The sequence below is a fragment of the Neoarius graeffei genome, chromosome 1, assembly GCF_027579695.1.
Source record: "Neoarius graeffei isolate fNeoGra1 chromosome 1, fNeoGra1.pri, whole genome shotgun sequence".
Classification (NCBI taxonomy): Eukaryota; Metazoa; Chordata; class Actinopteri; order Siluriformes; family Ariidae; genus Neoarius; species Neoarius graeffei.
This window is the reverse complement of record NC_083569.1, coordinates 109,933,365-109,952,606: the sequence shown is the minus strand read 5'-3', so window position 1 is coordinate 109,952,606 and position 19,242 is coordinate 109,933,365. Positions and strand designations below refer to the sequence as shown.

Below are 19,242 nucleotides of genomic sequence, written 5' to 3'. Positions count from 1 at the left end.
GTGGTGCTTCTGTGGCTGGGGACTGCGGTTGTCCTGAATGGTTTTGCGCTCGGGTTTCCATCGGTGGGGGGTTTATAGCATCAATGAAGCTTACTTTGTTAGGACTGTTAATGTTATAGTCATGTTGCCCAAATGAGTGTAGGTGCAGTTGGTTTTAAGTGATCAATCTCATTAAATCATTGAATCAGTCTCATTGAATCATTCCATTAATTTTGGTGCTTAATAAATTACCAAGCAGCTAAATTATGGTATATTCCAAATTATTATGATCACTTACCGTATTACATAATGCACCTTTAGAATTCTTTTGAGATTGGATGACTTCAGAGAATATTAAGCACAACAAATAAAGACACACAGTTTCAATAATAATGGAATTTATTATAACAAAGAAATTAATAATAGCAGTTGGAATCATTATATACAAATATGATATATACTTGATGAACACGTGTTGTGTGTGTGCGCGCGCGTTTGTGTGTGTTAAAAAGAAATTAAACATGAAACATGTAGTGTGTGTGTGTGTGTGGGGGGGGTCACCACGTGTGGAGACAAAGATTAGCCTTGTGTGGCTAGCTAAGATATGTTTGTGTGTGTCCACGTGGGGGAGGCCTAGATTAGCCTTGTGTTGCGAGCTAAGACAAAGGAAAGCTAGCTAAGGCATGTTTGTGAGGCCTGTGGCCACGTGGTGGAGTTGACCACGTGTTGCTAAGTAAAACAAAGAATTAGCACGTGTTGCTAATGCGTGCTTGTGTGTGTATCCACGTGGTGTAGGCCTTGTGGCTTAAGCAGAAGGTTAGCCTCGCTTGCTAACAAGACAGAATAATTAGCCGTATGTGGCTAGCTAAGGCCCAAGGACCCTACCTCGTGGAGTTAAAACAAAAAGGTGTGTATGTGAGTGTGGGGGAGGACCGCCACATGTTCCCTTGAGACAATACACTTAACCCTGGAGGCTAATGGGACAAAAGAATTAGGCTAATTTCACTAGCTTATAACAGTACTAGATCCACTGAAATCTTGATGTGGTCAAGATGTGTAAGAATGAAATTAAGGATGTTAGTAAAGAATAAAAGAGAGCATGCAAAGCCTATCTATTAAACAATTGAGAGAACATAGAACAATTATGGAACACAAAATCAGTGCACACAAACAGTTCCTGAGTTTAAATTCACACTGCTTCATAAAAGCAAATTCCTAAGACTAGTCTTTATATCTGCCCAAATGCCAAGTCTTACTTCAGTATCTCGTCTCTACGCGAGATTATGAGATGATGTTCCGAGATTTTTGGAGTTTCACCGTCGTGGAGCACGTGAGGCGCAGAGAATTTCTTGGTCCAACGCGTGGTCGCTCGTGATGAAAAGAAAAGTTCTCTGATCAGACAATGTGCACAGTTTAATTAGAAGGATTCGGTCGCTCCTAATTATAAAGTAACTGCTTTGAGCTGCAGTTTAGTACGTACTTTTAATGAATAAACAAAACCGGCTGTAACTCAAGCTGAGTTTAAAATCACGCGATTCTAGGATCTACCGTGGCCAAAAGTGAAAGAAAAGCGCGAAACTCTGGTTCTTGAGGAAAAGAAAAGACGTCTGTTCTTGGGTTTTGCTCGGCGAGCAATCCTCCTTGTGTCCAGACAGCTTGAAGTCCGGGACGGAAAGAGGAAAAGTGTTCCGTTACTTATGCATTCATGGAGGATGTGACGTAGGTCACCGCAGAAGTGATGGGAGGTGTAGTTCTTAAAGAGACTGTGGCGCTGTGTACCTACATGAGGATGGGTTCCCTTTTGAGTCTGGTTCCTCTCGAGGTTTCTTCCTCATGTCATCTGAGGGAGTTTTTCCTTGCCAATTTCGCCACAGGCTTGCTCATTGGGGATAGATTAGGGATAAAATTAGCTCACATTTTAAGTCATTCAAATTCCATAAAGCTGCTTTGCGACAACACTGCAAAAAATGATATCTTAGCAAGTGAAAATATCTTGAATAGTTTAAACGATCTAGCATTTCTTATTAGAAGAAAACAAGACACCAATTTTGAGATTATTAAACCTAGTTCTAGATTGCAACCAACTTATTCTAAGATGTCTTACCAAGTGTAATTATCTTACTGCACTGGCAGATTATTTCACTTCATTATAGTCTAAATGTACTCAAATTTATTGTGTTTTTCCTTATATTAGGATGGCTAGTTTTTGCAGTGAATGTTTATTGTTAAACGCGCTATACAAATAAACTTGACTCGATCTACACGCTGTTTCAAAGAGATAATGTCTCTATTCCGAGTGCTGTTCCTGAGTGGAATCACTTTACCTCAGACCTGGAACAGAAGAAAAAATGGTGTTTACCCTCTAAATATTTGATTACTAACAACGTTAAACAAGTGTCTTTTAAAAGGATCCATTGCTTTTACCCTACCAAGACTTTTCTGCAAAAGTACAAAAAGGACATTGTGGTGGACGGCTCTTTTTGTCAGCTGGCTCCAGTGGACCTTAAAATCACTTATTTTGGTCATGTCCTCACTCATGTATTTTTCGGCAAGACCTTTGTGCATTAATTCCCCAAAATATTCTCACCAAATTCTCTCACTCAGCTCTTTCTTTTAATGATGTACTGTTTGGCTTTTTCTCATACTCTATCCAAATCCAACCAATTCTACATTATCCAATTAATCTTAATACTCGCTAAAGCACACACAAGTCAAAATTTTCTAACATGAAGCCCTCTTTTATTGTGTTTGAAAGACAAACCAAGCAATAAATTAAAAACATTATTTTCTCTAAAAAAACCCCCCCCAAAGCCCTCAAAACCTTGAATTCGTGTGTACTCTAACATATTTCTTTCCTAATATATTTCTGCCTATATAGAACACCCTGGCATTGTCTTGTGTTTTACCACCCTATTACCTTGCTGTTTATTAATTAAGACAATACACAAAAACAGGAAAGACGGCACTAGACCAGGTCCCATGTTACAAATACTGAACTTCAAGTCACTGATCCACTTGTGGTTCACCAACAAAATCAGTCCATGTAAATACATCTTCAGTGATGGAAAAGGGCTGGAATGTTATGCATTAGTCACTTATGCCAGATAAGGCAAACATTTCAGTTAAGGTACCAGTTAAATCTTCACTATTGGATAAGATACATCAAAAATAGGTGCCTTCATGGACAAACCATGTAGACTGGTTGAAATTGAAGAATGATGACACGCCAGTTCTTTCTGAAGGAATTTGATGAAAAGGAAAAAGCATTAATACTGTTGAACACTAACACTGGAGGCGAGTGCATTACGATCAACAGTTTTAGTCTAGTGAGAATATAATTGCTTTCAGCAGGGTAGGTGAAATAATATGAAGTTGCCAGTAGATGCCGTTGTACAACTATATACAATATAAAAAACAACAACCCAGAACCAGTTGACTAAAGCTCTTTTTCCACCAAGATGGGGCTGAGCCAGTTCTGCCTTAGTGATTTTGAGAACTGAACATGAGGTCGTGAAAGTTGAAATGTTACTGAGGTAACACTCGCAGGAAAACATCACGAATCTTGAATGTGTAACCCGTGTAGGTCTGTTTACTTCTGACCTCAGCATCCGCCTGTGTGTATGGGAAAGAAAAAAAATTCAGAGACAGAAAAGGGAAAGTGGAGAGGGAAATAAAGGCTGCTTCTGGCTTATTTTCACATTTCTGATTGTTGCGAAGCGCAAGTGGCAGTATGAATTTGAACCACACTTCAAGTTGCATGTGCGGCTTCCCACCGTCCTTTCTGGCAACTTCTACTAGGACTCCGCACGCTGTTAAATGCCATTCAACAACCAAAACCACCACACAACTTTAAACGAACAACACTGTCTATGGCACAGAGCTCGAACTATCTCGTCATGAAGAGAGATGAAGGATTAAAAAAAATAATAACACAGACACCCACACGGAGGGGTTATGGAAAAGAAAAAAAGCGATCGGCTCTTCCACCACCGACCCCCTGCTGGCTTGACTTTTCCCCGCTTTCAAGGAGCCTAAATGTTTTACAATGTCAAAATATTCAGAGTTCATCAAAACTCCACTAAGGAATAACCAGGCTGGTTTCTGTCCAGGCAGAAGTTGCATTTAGCAAATCCACACCCTGCGAAGGATCACGGAAGCCTTTGGAACCTACCAACTTCCACTGACTGTCACTTTTATTGACTTTAAAAAGGCATTTGATTCCATCAACAGAAGTGTCATGTTCTCCATTCTACGGCACTATGGCATCCCAGAGGCCATTGTCAAAGCAATCAGTGCACTCTACACCAACTCCAAGAGCGCGGTCATGGTGGTTGGGAACATCTCTGACCCATTTCAGGTTACAACTGGGTACTGCAAGGAGATGTTCTTGCCCTATTCATTGTTATTGACTTCTTAACGAAGAAATCAATGGAGAACACAGACTCTGGCGTAGTTACCCATCCTTGTCAATCTAGGGGACACCCTACCAAAATCCTAAATGATTAGATTTCACTGACAACATCACCTTGCTTGAGCCATCCATACCTAGGGCACGGGCACAACTTTCCAAATTAGCAGCTGAAGCAAAACAACTAGGTCTCATCATCAGTGTTCCCAAGACCGAGTACACGACCATCAACTGCAACCCACAGCCTCCTTTGGAAGTATACAGACATCCAATAAACCATGTAGCCAACCTTAAATACTTGGGATCCATGATGGCATCTAGTAACAGTGACCCAACCAGGCAAAAGGCACTTGCATGGACTGCTTTCTGGAAACTAGAAAAGATCTGGAGAAGCCCATCAATGCCCATTGCAACTAAAATCAAACTTTTCATCATCACTTGTGTGACAGTGCTTCTGTATGGATGTGAATCCTGGGTACTATCGGTCAACATGGAAAACAAGATAAATGCATGTCACATCTTGTTATAGAATCATGCTTAACATCAAAAACACCTTGACTGTGTGAGCAATGCTCAGATCTTCAAAATGACAAAACACCCAGCCCCTCATCAACACTGTAGGGCAGTGTCCGCTATGGTTCCTCGGACACACCCTTCGGATGCCAGAAAGAGCCACGCAGGAGGTACACCCTCGACATTCCAGTCCATGGCAAAAGGCGTCCAGGTCGACAGAGGACAAGCTATCTGAACTATATACAGAAACTGTTAGGGGACACAGAGGGCGATTTGCACCTTGATGCAATTGTTGTGTTGGCTGCAGATCGAAGGCAACGGATGGGACTCATGTTCGCCTGCAAGAAAAATGCAGCCGAAAGAGGAGGAGGATCATCAAAATGGCAGGGTTTTTTTGCGGTAGCTCCTCCTATAGCCACTGGCATCAGGGGTTCCTACTTTTGGGACCAGCAGTTTTATGTTGCCATGATTGTGACAGCTGTTTGGCACCAGCCCCAGTCTTGTTTTAATCAAAATGCATGAAACCGGTTCCAGATTGTGCAGCGGCACCACACTGGTGGAAAAGGGCTATTAGTAAAGCAGGACTTTACAAAATTTCTGGACCAACAACCCCAAATAGACAAATATTTTTTCCAGACCACAAGACTTGCCCACCACACAGTTTTTACATTCTAGATTAACGATTTCAAGAGTACAGTAACATTTGATCATTTTATCATGTTAGTAACAATGTGTAACACAAGTGAATAAAAACTTCAATGCTTCTTTGATGGGGTTTTTGCTCCTTCTCTTTCCCCCTCCACCACTGTAGGAATGTTCTGAGCCCTGTGATGTAAGGTCCTAATGACCCGCAATTTGTGTTCCATTGGGTGGTGAGAGTCAAACAGTAGGTACTGGTCTGTCTGTGTGTATGTTTCCAGTAGACCTCGATGACAAGGTTTATGTTTTGTTCAATGTGCATGCCACAGTCCAGAAAGGCTAGGTTGTTTCCACTGATGTCCTCCTGAGTGAACTTGATGTTGATATCCATTGCATTGATGTGCTCTGTGAAGGCTTCCACCTCATGGGTTTTGTTTTTTACCCAGGTGTCATCCACATACCTGAACCAGTGATTGGGAGCAACCCCTGGAAAAATGGTCAAGACTTTGTTTTCCACTTCCTCCATGTATAGATTGACCACTATAGGAGACACCAGTGAGCCCATGACACAGCCATGCTTCTCTCTGTAGAAACATTCATTCATTGAACTGGAAATAAAGTGGTGGTCATGTACAGGTCAAGCAGGGTGCAAATGTGGTCCGTGGTGAGGTTTGTTCTGTCCGGTTGTTGCCTTGAAGTAGTTTCCTAACTGATTCGACTGCTTCTGTGGTGGGAATGCAGGTGAAGAGAGAAGTAACATCGTAGGAAATCATGGTTTCAGCTGAGTTTAACTTTAGGCCTGCAACTTTAGTGGCAAAATCTTGGGAGTTGTTGATGTGATGTGCTGTGTTTCCAACTAGAGGAGCCAGGATGGTGGCTAGGTGTTTGGTGGTGATGTAGGTGACAAAGTTTATGTTGCTGCTGCTGGGTTTGAGTGGAGCATCTTTGTGAATCTTGGGGAGTCCATAAATGAGAGGAATGGCTTCCCCAGGGTACAGTCTGTAGTACAGAGATCAGTTGATGTTCCTTTTCTAGTTGTTGTAGACAGCTCACAACTTTCTTTTTGTAACTGCTGGTGGGATCCCACCTCAGGGTTTCACAGGTGGTTGTGTTGCTGAGGAGACTGGTCATCTTTGAGTAGTAGTCCACTGTGTTTAGCACCACTGTGCATCTCCCTTAATTTTAATTTGTGCAATTAAACTTACATCCTTACCAGAGGTGGACAGTAACAAAGTACATTTACTTGAGTACTGTACTTAAGTACACTTTGAGTATCTGTACTTTGAGTATTTTTTTTGGAAACCTACGACTTTAAATTCACTACATTTGAATGACAAATATTGTACTTTTCACTCCACTACATTTCTATCAAGGTCCTCGTTACTCATTACTAGGAAGCAGCTTTGAAAGTGGATGTTTTTCTTTTCTTTTCTAAAACATGATTGGTTTTTTCGCAGGTAACACTGAGACAGCCAATCAGTAATCACTAGGGTTGGGTCACGTCCATAGACTATAAAATCAAGTTCAATGATTTCTCAGCAACATTATTTGAACACGGTCAGTTGATGGCAGAATGGAAGGAGGCGGTTCTTTTGGGGAATGAACGCACCCATGGCCCATGAACCCATATTTCAGTTCTCTGAAAGGATTAAAGATTAATTTCATTTAAAATGTTTGCTTTGTTTGCTTAAAACGAACCACATCACGGCCTACAAAAACTCGCCGTCTGACCTGCGGAAGCATATTGAGGTATGTAAAATGTTTTATTCCAAAAGAAAGCTTGCAACAAAGTTGGCTGTGCTTTTAAAGCTAGTGATAACATTGCAATAGCTATGCAGTCAGGGTAGTCAAATGACTTTCTATGAATTTGCTTACCAAGTTGCCATAGCCTTGTCCACGGCTAACGTTAACACATAGCTAGTTAACTTGGACACTATTAGTTAGCATGTAAAAATGGAGTTACGCTAACATGAATAACGTTAACTTATTTCAAGTCCTTTCAGAAATGTTTTAGCATAATCTTGCCAAATACATTTTAGAAACCTTTTTCTAGTAACCTTAGCTACCCAATAGGATTTCAAGTTTGGAAAAAAGTTTGCTAGCATGTCAGGTACAGCTTCACTGACTAGCTAGCTTAACATTAAACCACCATGATGGCACAGCATGTGTTCATTTTGTGAATCCAGTAGGTTGCTTCAGAGACATTAGGTTTTGTAAGCATTATGGCAACAATACAACAATGCGTTGACAGAAAATGTACTTAACTTTCACTTGTATCGGAGTAACATCTGACCAGTTGGGATCTGTACTTTGACTTAAATAATGAAGTTGGATACTTTGTCCACCTCTAATCCTGACCACTTTGAGGACTCCCCACCATTTGTTTTTGTAATCGTAAAGTGACCTTGAATATGAGAAAAGCGTTTTAAATTTAACATCAGAATTTCTCTTACTTAATTTGTAAATCAAGTGAGCCCATGTGGAGTCACAACCCTGGAGTCAGGTAAAGAAACTGAAGCAAAGCAACTGTGTCTACTGTTTGATTTATTTCAGTGCCTGCTTCACAAAATCACTGCAGTAATGTTCATGAATAAACATTCTGCCCTACTGGTACACAGTATAAAGGCCAGGGTCTAATGGTATGTTCACACCAAACACAGCAAATGTGTTGAAATTTGCTCTGACTGCTCTACCAATGACGCCGGTACTGCAAGTTCATGGATGCTCTGTGACAGACAAAATAAGCAGGTACATGGTCAGTCAGAACGCTTCGTCCTGCAAATTTTATTTAGATGGGACACAATGGAGAGTCATGTCAACCAGTATCACTGTGCCAACTGACCACAAACAAGTTACAAGTTCACAGCAAAATGTTTTAAACGTGAAGGTAAAAAAAAAAAAAAAAATCAGTTGATGAATTGAAATAATTAACAATTATGATACATGCTTGGTAAGAAACTAAACTTACGGTATAAACTAATTAAAAGTCATTTGTTTGGTGTGATTTGTGTTGCTGTTTATTGACTAAAATAAAGGACAAATAAAATAAAACTTCAGTTCAGCATTCAACACACACCATTGTTCCACATAAGCTGGTACAGAAATTGGACCTGTTGGGCATGAACACCTCTCTTTGTAATTGGATCCTGGACTTCCTGACTGACAGGCCCCAGTTGCTCCCTACAGGACAACACCTCCGGGATCCCCAGACTGAGCACAGGTGTCCCCCAGGGCTGTATGCTCAGCCCACTGCTGTTTACTCTGCTGCCCAGCACAGCTCAAATTACATCTTCAAATTTGTAGATGACAACAGTAGTGGGTCTCATCAGTAACAGCGATAAGTCTGCATACAAAGCAGAGATCAAACACCTGGTGGAATGGTGTCAGGACAACAACCTGACTCAATGTCAAGGCTAAAGAGGTGGTTGGTGACTTCCGAAAGGATCCTGCTGCTCGCTCCCCACTGCACATCAACGGCTCTACTATTGAAACAGGCAGCAGTCTGAAGTTCCTGGGAGTGCACATGGAAGACAACCTTTTCTGGACCCTGAATACCAGCATCTACACTTTCTGGGAAAGCTGAAGAAGGGCGGCTTCCCTCCTCCCATCCTTCTACTGAAGGAGCATTGAGAGAGTGTTTTCTGCTGTTAGCTCACTGTCTGGTTTAGGAACTGCAATGTTGCTGAACAAAAGTCCCTGCAGCAGATAGTGAGAACAGCAGAGAGGATCATTGAGGTCTCTCTCCCACCCATCTCCCAACTCTATAAGAACCACATCATCTGCCGTGCCAACTGCACAGTGCAAGACAAGTTCCACCCATCATATGCACTGTTATCTGGCAGAAGGTACCACAGCATCCAAACCATCACTGCCAGACAATACAACAGCTTCTTCCCCAGGCAGTCAGAGTCCTCAACTCACTGTTACCTCCAAAGAACTGACAGTTCCTTGTCCATTTGCAAACAAATGCACAATGTCATTTTGCACCTCTCTTTGTATTGTCATTTATGTTGTTAATTGAACATAGATAGCTTTATGTTTCGACAGATAGATGTTTACCGTATTTTTCGGACTATAAGTCACACTTTTTTTCATGGTTCGGCTAGCCATGCGACTTATACTCCGGTGCGACGTATATATGTTTTTTTTTTTTTCACCGCGGAATAACTGGAGCTGATGCTGAGTCTGACGACAGCCACGCAGAAGAAGAGGAAACGGCGCTTCGTCTGCCGCTGGAGTTGGCAGAGTTGTTCAGAAGCGACACCGAGGATGAGGAATTCAATGGATTTGCTGATTTGGAGTGAAATCGCCAGCTTGATAAACTTGATTGACCTGTGTTTTATTATTAATGATAGGCCTATAGTTATTTAAATAAGTTATGTAATGATTTTAGGCAGTGCTTAATTTGTGAAGTGGGAGGTCCCGGAATGCAGGAGGTGGGTGGGTCCGGCGACTCAAAAAAAAAAAAAAAAAAAAGGTGGGGGGTGGTTTACTAATAACTTTACGCACACGCGCTTATTGTGTGTGTAAAAAAAAATATCAGACATTATGATCTTAGAAAACGCTTTAGTGACGAACAGTTACAGACAGTAATATGTCGTGATATGTTATAAAATATTTTTATTAGGCTATATATTAAATTATATATTAAATTTATCTTCTAAAATAACAGGACTACTCATATCACAACCGGTTTATTTCACCATTGGAGATCAGATCACACAAGACATGAGTTAAATTACTCTTTTTAAGGATTTAAGTAGGGTATTTAAAAGCGGTTGTTGTTTTTTTTTTTCCACTAGACGGTTGTCTTTGGAGATGATATACCTATAGCCTACTTGACCTCTGATTTAATGAAATAAAATTCGACAAAAATGAAGAATGACTCTCCTCGATGATGACTACAGCTTTAATAACAAAGATGAAAGAGCCATGGGGCGATAATAAGCCCTACCGGTAAAAATAATCTAAAAGCAAACTGATTAATGCATCAGTAATAGGCTACTAATATTAGTTACAATAATAATAATAATAATAATATAGGCTATTAGTAATAACGATAGTGATAGTATTAAAGATAGTAGTAGATATTTAAAATAATCAGACTAGGCTACTTACAGGGCAAAGGGCGCGTTATCACTGCTCAGCTGTTCGTATATTAAATAAACAATGCAGTCGCGCAGTAACCACGCGCCGCTTATCAGATACAATCACAGATTCTATGGATAGAATAACCCTTCAAAAAAGTGCGACTTATAGTCCGGTGCGACGTATACATGTTTTTTTCGTCTTCATAATGCATTTTTTGGCTGATGCGACTTAAACTCCGGAGCGACGTATAGTCCGGAAAATACGGTACTTATATATAGCTATAGATATTTATATTGTTTTGTTATATTTCTCCTCCACTGGTACTTGGGAAGTCTTTGAACAGAACCAAAATTTACACAACTATGCTCTGAAGTATTTCTTAGAGCGGAGCACTTCCAAATACTGATTGGTTGCTGCCAAAATGCGTCATAGTTTACTCCCATAAAGTTGCCTAGATTTCAACTTTATTCTGATGCCCCCACTGCCCAAGTCACACCGCCAACAATCATGCCGCTTCTCGCCACCCAGAAACGCTAGCTCTCATACAAAGTAAGCAGCTTCCAGTAACGCTGATGTCTCGCTGTGTTTGGTGTACACATAGGATTAGAATACTATTAAGTTAGTACAGGGAAAAGAAAACAACATGAAGATCTGTAACAAGAAATCTTCAAAATATATCATATGGTCTGCAGTTGAGAAAAGTCAGACTGATCTTCAGTGTCTTTGGGATTTTATTGGAGAGATATTGTTCCTGTTTAGAGCCTGCACCAAAGTCACAGAGAAGTTAAAAGTTAAGTGAAAAACACTGCATTGTTGCCCCACTGCCACCTGATCCAATGTGTGTACCTATATTAAGGCAATCAAAGCTTGACTATGGAACCCCCATCACAGTAATAAGCCACCTTATTCTTCACACTATAGCACTTCTTTCCCCTGAGTCAAACTCGAGTCATGGTGTCGTTGCTTGTGGTTCTTCAGGCTGACGTTGTGACTGAATGACTCTCCGCATCGCTCACACAAGAAAGGTTTCTCTCCAGTGTGGACACGCATGTGGGAAGTGAGGTTTTCCATTTGGTTAAAGGAACGCTCACACACTTGGCATTTGAAAGGCTTTTCTCCAGAGTGGACGAGCTTATGACGTTTTAACTTGATGATGTCCTTAAAGCCTTTCTTACAGACATCACACACACATTTATGTGGACCTCGGTGGGACTTGACATGTTTATTGCGTTTGTGAATCTTGCTAAACTTCTGTGAACAATCTGGACAGCTGTATGGTTGATTTTCTTTAGGATGAGTCTGCTCATGTTCCAGTTTTGCAGACTTGGTTTTGAAGACCTTCAGACAGTATTTACACGGATGATCATAATCTGAATGGAGCTGATTGTAGTGTGTCTTTAAGCCAACCTCCGTGAGGAACCTTTTCCCACACTCTGGACAGACAATAAATTTAGACTTGTGTTCACATTCATGTTCTTTGAAATCTCCGGATTCAGGATCTGCTCTAACAAACTTGCCACAATCTTGACACAGCATATTGAAAGGTTTGGCTCCGTGCTCCTTTTCAACATGCATCTGAAAACTGGCAACATCATCAAACTGAACAGGCAGGGTTTCACAATTATGTGTTTGAACACTGTCACCTATACTGCACTGAGCACAGCAGAACACTTTTTTGTGACGAAGGACAGAACAGGAGAGCGAGGCCTCAGTCGCACACTGTGTACACCACATCACAAGTTTACCCTGACCATCCTCCTTTAAAGCTGTGAACAGGTCTTCATCCATGGACACATCAGAGTCTGTGGCCTCTTCATCTAAACATGGTTCCCACTCATCTGAACTATTAGACTTCCTCTTTCTTTTCTTTTTCTTTTCCTGCAGGCTTGCTTCATCATCATCACTCGATAAATAGGACCCATCCTTTTCGATAAACACCTGCTCACTGCACTCGTTATCTGATGACACAATCTGAACCACAATCTGCAGGACACAGAAAGTCTTTGTTTAGGACACTTAGGATAATGTGAGAATTACAACCCCAATTCCAAAAAAATTGGGATGCTGTGTAAACTGGAAATAAAAATGTGATAATTTGCAAATCATGAAAACCCTATATTTCATTGAAAACAGTACAGAAACACCACATTAAGTGTTGAAACTGATAAATTTTATTGTGTTCTGAAAAATATATGCTCATCTTGAATTTGCGGTCAGCAACACATTTCAACAAAGTTGGGATGGGGCATGCAGGGTTCTCCACGAGGGGTTTTAGAGGGGTGGGCTGCCCCCCTTTCTGTGATTCCCGCCCCCCTTTGTGATTCCCGCCCCCGTTTAATTTCTGCCGCCCCTTTACAAAAGGAAGAGACGTCCCTTTGTTTTTTTTGTGACAGATAGCCTTTCTCTGTTGGAGTACCGACAACGCGACAACACCCGAGTGTGAAACTCATTTACCAGCAATTAGTTTAGTCAGTCTGACGATTATAGTCTAAGAAAAGCGTTTCACACTTCGGCGTTTTTGACACATTGCTCTTGCGCTGGGAGATAACATGCTGTGGCAGCGGGGGGGGTGGTCAAGCATCGGTCTGTGACAGGAGGGCGGAGTCAGGGAAGGTAAGTGGCAGAATCACTACACCTGTCGTTAATTAATGTGTTTGTGTGTCTTCCCAGTGACCGCGCCCTATTTAAGGAGAGAGAGCGAGAGCAGAGGGAGCTCTCTCCTGAACCAGAAGGCTGATGTGTGCGCATGTGTGAGAGTATATATGAATGCTGAAAAGCTGAATAAAAGAGTTTTGTGAACTCAGTTCTGGCCTGCCGTCCTTCTGTGCTCCACCCACCTACATGAACTGTCACAGTGGTGCTGAAACCCAGGAGAGCACAGAAGGACGGCAGGCCAGAACGGAGTTCACAAAACTCTCTTTTATTCAGCTTTTCAGCGTTCATATATACTCTCTCACACGCTCAGACACACGCACACACATCAGCCATCTGGTTGGGGAGAGAGCTCCCTCTGCTCTCGCCTTAAATAAGGCACGGTCACTGGGAAGACACACAAACACATTAATTAACGACAGGTGTAGTGATTCTGCCACTTACCTTCCCTGACTCCGCCCTCCTGTCACAGACTGATGCTTGACCATGCCCCTGATGCCACACACACATTTATAATAACGTGTGAATCGACACCAAGATCGAGATAACTGATTGTTATAGTTAAAACATCTTTTCAATGTACCTGACTCTCTAAAAAAAATAATTTTTTTCCAGTGGTGCCTGCAATTACATTTCCATCTCAAACAATGTCAGCTTTTGTGGAGCAGTGTGAATATAGTTAATACAAAAACTTTTCTGTTCTTTTTTTTGTAGTTTGCTAAATAAAAAAATATTTTTCCAGTTCCATTTCAAACAATGTGTCTGAATATGATTTGCAAGTGTGTAATGTTTGATGTATGATGTGTTTTGTACCAGTCCAATTGATTCCTCTATTCTAAATGATTACTATTTGAGAGTATTTTATGCAAATGACATGTAAATTTATGCAAATTTGTTTCAAGGTCATCCGATTGATCCTCACCCCCCTATATTTTCAATCCGTGGAGAACCCTGGGCATGTTTACCACTGTGTGGCATCACTATACTTTTAAGAACACTCCGTAAACGTTGGGGAACTGAGGAGGAGACCAATTGCTGTAGCTTTGAAAGAGAAAATGATGTCCCAATTCTTGCCTGATATACAATGCCAATTGCTCAATAGTTTAGGATCTCCTTTGCTATATTTTGCGCTTCATAATGTGCCAACTATTTTAAATGGGAGATACGTCTGGACTGCAGGCAGGCCAGTTTAGCACCCAGACTTTTTTACTATGGAGCCATGCAGTTTTAATATGTGCAGAAAATGCCTTGGCATGGTCTTGTTGAAAGAAGGAAGGCCTTCCCTGAAAAAATTTTTGTCTGGATGGTAGCATATTGCTCTGAAATGTTTATATCATTCAGTCCCCCCAGGATTTCACGGGCCTTTTTTGTGATTGTTGCGGGCTAAAATGTCTGATGTTGGGGGGGATTTTCCAAAAAATTACGATGAAAGTTGCGGTGTTTTTTAGGTTTCTGTTGCGATTACATTGCGGGAGGAAGTGAAAGTTGCAAGAAATTGTTGCGATTTTCTCTTTTTGTGATTAAAATTGAGTGATATGTTAAATATTAAGTTATTACTGAAAAACTATTGATTAAAAAAAAACAGACACTGAGAAATAGTCCTATAAACAACTTTACCAATTTAAAAGATTACCAGGACTACAAAAATACAGAAAAATAGGCTTGCCTTGTCCAAATGCACCTGTTGGTTCAAAAGTTGAACTGCATAGAACCTCACAGCACAACATGAAGTTACCTTAAAATATAATATAAATGCCTCAGCTTTCATGTAAGAAAAAAAAAAAAACTATTAATACTAGTGCTGTGTGCAGGCAGTCTCTCCTGAAGACTAAATTAAACAATAATTATAAACTAATAAAATAAATGGCTCAGGCTTCATAGAAGAAAAAAAAACAAACAATTTGAACAGAATCTCACAGTATGATGCTGAAGCTGCCTAAACAATGGAAAATAAAATACCATTTTGGTAAAAAATGTTGGCATCCATTAATTTCTTGTATCAAGTAAAGAAATAAAGTGCACACAGTCCTTCACTGTAAACATAACACACTTTCAGTAACAGAATTTAAACCTACATAAACACTGACACGCACATGCTGCTTCTCTTGAACGGAAACACGGAAGTAAGCAGTGTTGCCAGATACTGCTTGAAACCGCCCAATCTGGCAACACTGGAATTAAGGCGGAAGGTAGTTTGTCGACGTCACCTCAAGACGACGCTAACGATTGGTCAAATTTGCGGGAAAGTTGCGGTGATTGGATAGAATTGCAACACCGCCCTGAATTCGCGGGGATTGGTTGAATTTGCGTTGAAGTTGTAAATCGCAACATCGCGAAATCCTGGAGGGTCTGATCATTTAGCATTACTGACGCCTTCCCAGATGTACAAGCTACCCAGATCATGTGCACTAATGCACCCTCATACTATCACAGATGCTGACTTTTGAACTGTGCACTGATAAGCCGGATGGTCCCTCTGCTCTGTAGCCTGGAGGACGTGGTGCCCATGATTTCGAAAAAGAATTTCTACTTTTGATTCATCAGACCACAGGACAATTTTCCACTTTGCCTCAGTCCATCATAAGAGCTCAGGCCCAGAGAAGGTGGCGGTGTTCCTGGATATTTTTTATATCTGGTTTTAACTTGCATTTGCGGATGCAGTAATGAACCGTTTTCACAGACGATGGTTTTCTGAAGTGTTCCTGAGCCCATACAATAATTTCCACTACAGACACGTGTCTGCTTTTAATGCAGTGAGGGCCTGAAGATCACAGGCATCCAATGTCAGTTTTCAGGCTTACCTCTTGCATACAGAGATTTCCCCAGAATCCTTGAATGATATGTACCGTAGATAATCCCCAAATTCTTTGCAATTTTACATTGAGGACCGTTATTCTTAAACTGTTGCACTTCTGTCTTTCACAGAAGGGTAAAGATAGTGGCACAGCAGTAGCATGCAGCAGCCTCTCTGAATCCAAAATAATGCTTTCTTGTATCATTTTGTTCCTTTGCCTGACCTTGTACAGCACATAGACATCAGATGAACTGGTGTTCGTGTCTATCAATCACCAGGCACTCCTTCGGTACAGAAATCATGCAGGAAAAAAACGATCTGCTGGAGAAGCTACACAACCTCAGTCTGCTGCAAGGAACAGGCCTCAAGTTATCAGCCTCATCCAAGGCCGGTGACCTGGGGAGGAGCCATCGGATGCGGTGTGCAAGGAGGCAAAAACGCAGCAAGCATGGGAGTGTCTGTGCTAGGCTAACGACCAACCCTCACAGGCTGGCTGTCCCATCCATTCTACTCTCCAATGTCTGCTCCCTGGAAAATAAACTGGACTATATCCAACTCCATCAGACTACCCAGCATGAGTTTAGAGACTGCTGCGTCCTTGTTTTCACAGAGACGTGGCCCAGTGACTGAGTTCCAGACATTGCCATTCAGCTGGATGGACTAGCCTCATTTCGAGCCAACAGAAATGCAGCTCTGTGCAGCAAGACTCATGGAGGTGGCTTGTGTATATATACGTCAGCACAGAATGGTGTAGGAATTCAATGCTCATCACAAATGAAGTTTGAGACTGTTAGATGTAGACCATTATATTTACCACAGGAATTCGCATCTGCATTCATAACCGGAGTTTCCATTCCCCCAACACTAATGCTAAGGAAGTGCTCTGTGTACTGTATCAGTACTATCAGCAAACTGCAGAATGCACGCACAGATGGACTGTGTCACCGGAGATTTCAACCATGCAAATCTCAGGTCAGTGCTCCTTAAATTCCATCAGTATGTGGACTTTGCAATGAGAGGGGCAAATGCACTGGATCTGGTTTACATGAACATTGCCGGCACGTACCAGGCAGAACCCTGCCCCCGCCTTGGCTACTTAAAATACAATCGCTGTTATGCCAATTCCAGCATACAGACCACTCGCCAGATGCTCCAAACCAGTTCTAAGGCAGGTTAAAACCTGGCCAGAAGAAGCCAGCTCTGCTCTCCAAGACTGTTTTGAGAGAACTGACTGGGACATGTTCAGGGAGGCTGCAACCAATGGCGACTGCACCAACTTAGAAGAGTACACAGCATCAGTGACCAGATACATCAACAAGTGCATCGATGATGTTACTGTCTCTAAGACCATCACCACTTGCCCCAACCAGAAGCTGTGGATTATTGTAGGTGTGTGAGCGCACAACTGAGGACCCGAAATGCTGCCTTCAGACCAGGTGACAGGGCAGCCCTAAGAGAAGTGAGAGCCAAACTGTCTCAGGCCATCAAAGCAGCAAAGCATGCACACACCCAGAGAATCCACAGCTACTTTCAGGACAGCGGTGACACACCGTGCATGTGGCAAGGCATCCAGATCTTCACAAACTACAGAACACCACCACTGACCTGTGACAATGATGCCTCCCTTTCAGATAGGCTGTACAGCTTCTATTCATGATTTGAGGTGCAGAACGGCATGGCAACGAGCAAGACCATCCCTTCTCCCAACGACCAGGTGCTGTGTCTGAACACAGCCTATGTGAAGAAAACTCCTCAGTCAACCCACAGAAAGCTGCTGGACCAGGTGACATCCCTGGTCAAGTGCTCAGAGGATGTGCAGACCAGCTGGCAGATGTTCTCACTGACATCTTCAACATCTCCCTGAGCAACACCATCATTCCAAAGTGCTTCAAGACCACTACCATCCGCTATCACTAATGAGCAGGACTGTTCTCTTATTCCTGTACTCACAGATGGCTGATGAGGCCAATCCTGGACTTGCATACGTGGCGGCAATGAGGACACTGGGTAGTGGGCTCCGAGGGAAGAGAGTTGCTGTTAGTTGCTTGTTGCCCTTTCCTTCTCTCCCTCCTCCTGGATGCATCTCGGCATAGGCTTTCTTCATAGGTCTTTGTGCCTTCAGCCACCAAACGCCTCCAAACAGGGCGTTCTTTGGCTAGCCCCTCCCAGTTGTCAATGCCACATTTCTTTAGGTTGAACTTGAGATTGTTTTTGAAACGCTTGCGTTGGCCACCCTGTGTCCGCTGACCTTCTCAAAGTTGGGAAAACAGAAGTTGCTTTGGTAGGTGATGATCAGGCATCCGTAGGATGTGCCCTGTACAGGGCAACTGGTTGCAGACAATCATGGTTTTGATGCTTGTACTGTTGGCCTCTTCCAAGACACTAATGTCTGTCTGCTTGTCTTGCCAGCTGATATCTAAGATCTAATGAAAACAACGCTGATTGTACTTTTCCAAGCTTTTCAGATGACGCCTGCAAGTTGTCCAGGTCTCACTTGCAAACAGCAGGGTCGGGATAACGACTGCTTTGTAGACATGTACCTTGGTTTCAGGATTAAGGTCCTTTTCTTCAAAAACTCGTTTCTTGAGCCGCCCGAAAGCAGCATAGGCATAGCTTAGCCAGTGTTATACTTCCGCATCAATATCAGCAGTTTTTGATAGATGACTTCCAAGGTAGGGGAAAATGGACGACATTTTCCAAGATTACATCACCGATTACAAGTTGTGGCTCCTCCGTGGCTACCTTTGGCGGTGGCTGAAACAGCACTTTGGTCTTCTTAATGTTCAGCTTCAGGCCAAGACCCTCACAGGCCTTTGTAAACACACTTAAGATGGCTTGGAGGTCATCTGCAAAGACGGCACACACAACATTGTCGTCTGCATACTGGAGCTCGATCACAGAGGTGGTAGATATCCTCATCTTTGCCTTTAGTCTACTCAGGTGAAAGAGGTTTCCATCCATTCTGTAGACGATTTAGACGCCATCAAGATTCAAGATTAACTTTATTTTCTCACAAAGTGAGAAATTTGTTCTGGGCCATTCGCCCATGCTGCAGCCACAACACAGAACATACAATACAACACTATAACAAACATACATAGTTATGCGCATCCATATTACACTGTGTGCACAATTATTAGGCAAGTTGTATTCCTGATGATTAATT

The 19,242-nt window shown here is 42.0% G+C and overlaps 1 protein-coding gene across 3 annotated transcripts in view; it reads right to left on the bottom strand.

The window, feature by feature from the left end:
• Positions 1 to 11,343: 11,343 nt before the first annotated feature.
• LOC132881835 (zinc finger protein 728-like) overlaps positions 11,344 to 19,242 on the bottom strand; it is a 63,887-nt gene continuing 55,988 nt past the window's right edge. For all 3 annotated transcript variants that reach the window (XM_060914796.1, XM_060914804.1, XM_060914787.1), the window contains exon 5: positions 11,344 to 12,613. In XM_060914796.1, coding sequence (XP_060770779.1) covers positions 11,546 to 12,613 — 1,068 coding nt within the window. In that variant the 3' untranslated portion in view covers positions 11,344 to 11,545. The remainder of the gene's footprint in view (positions 12,614 to 19,242) is intronic.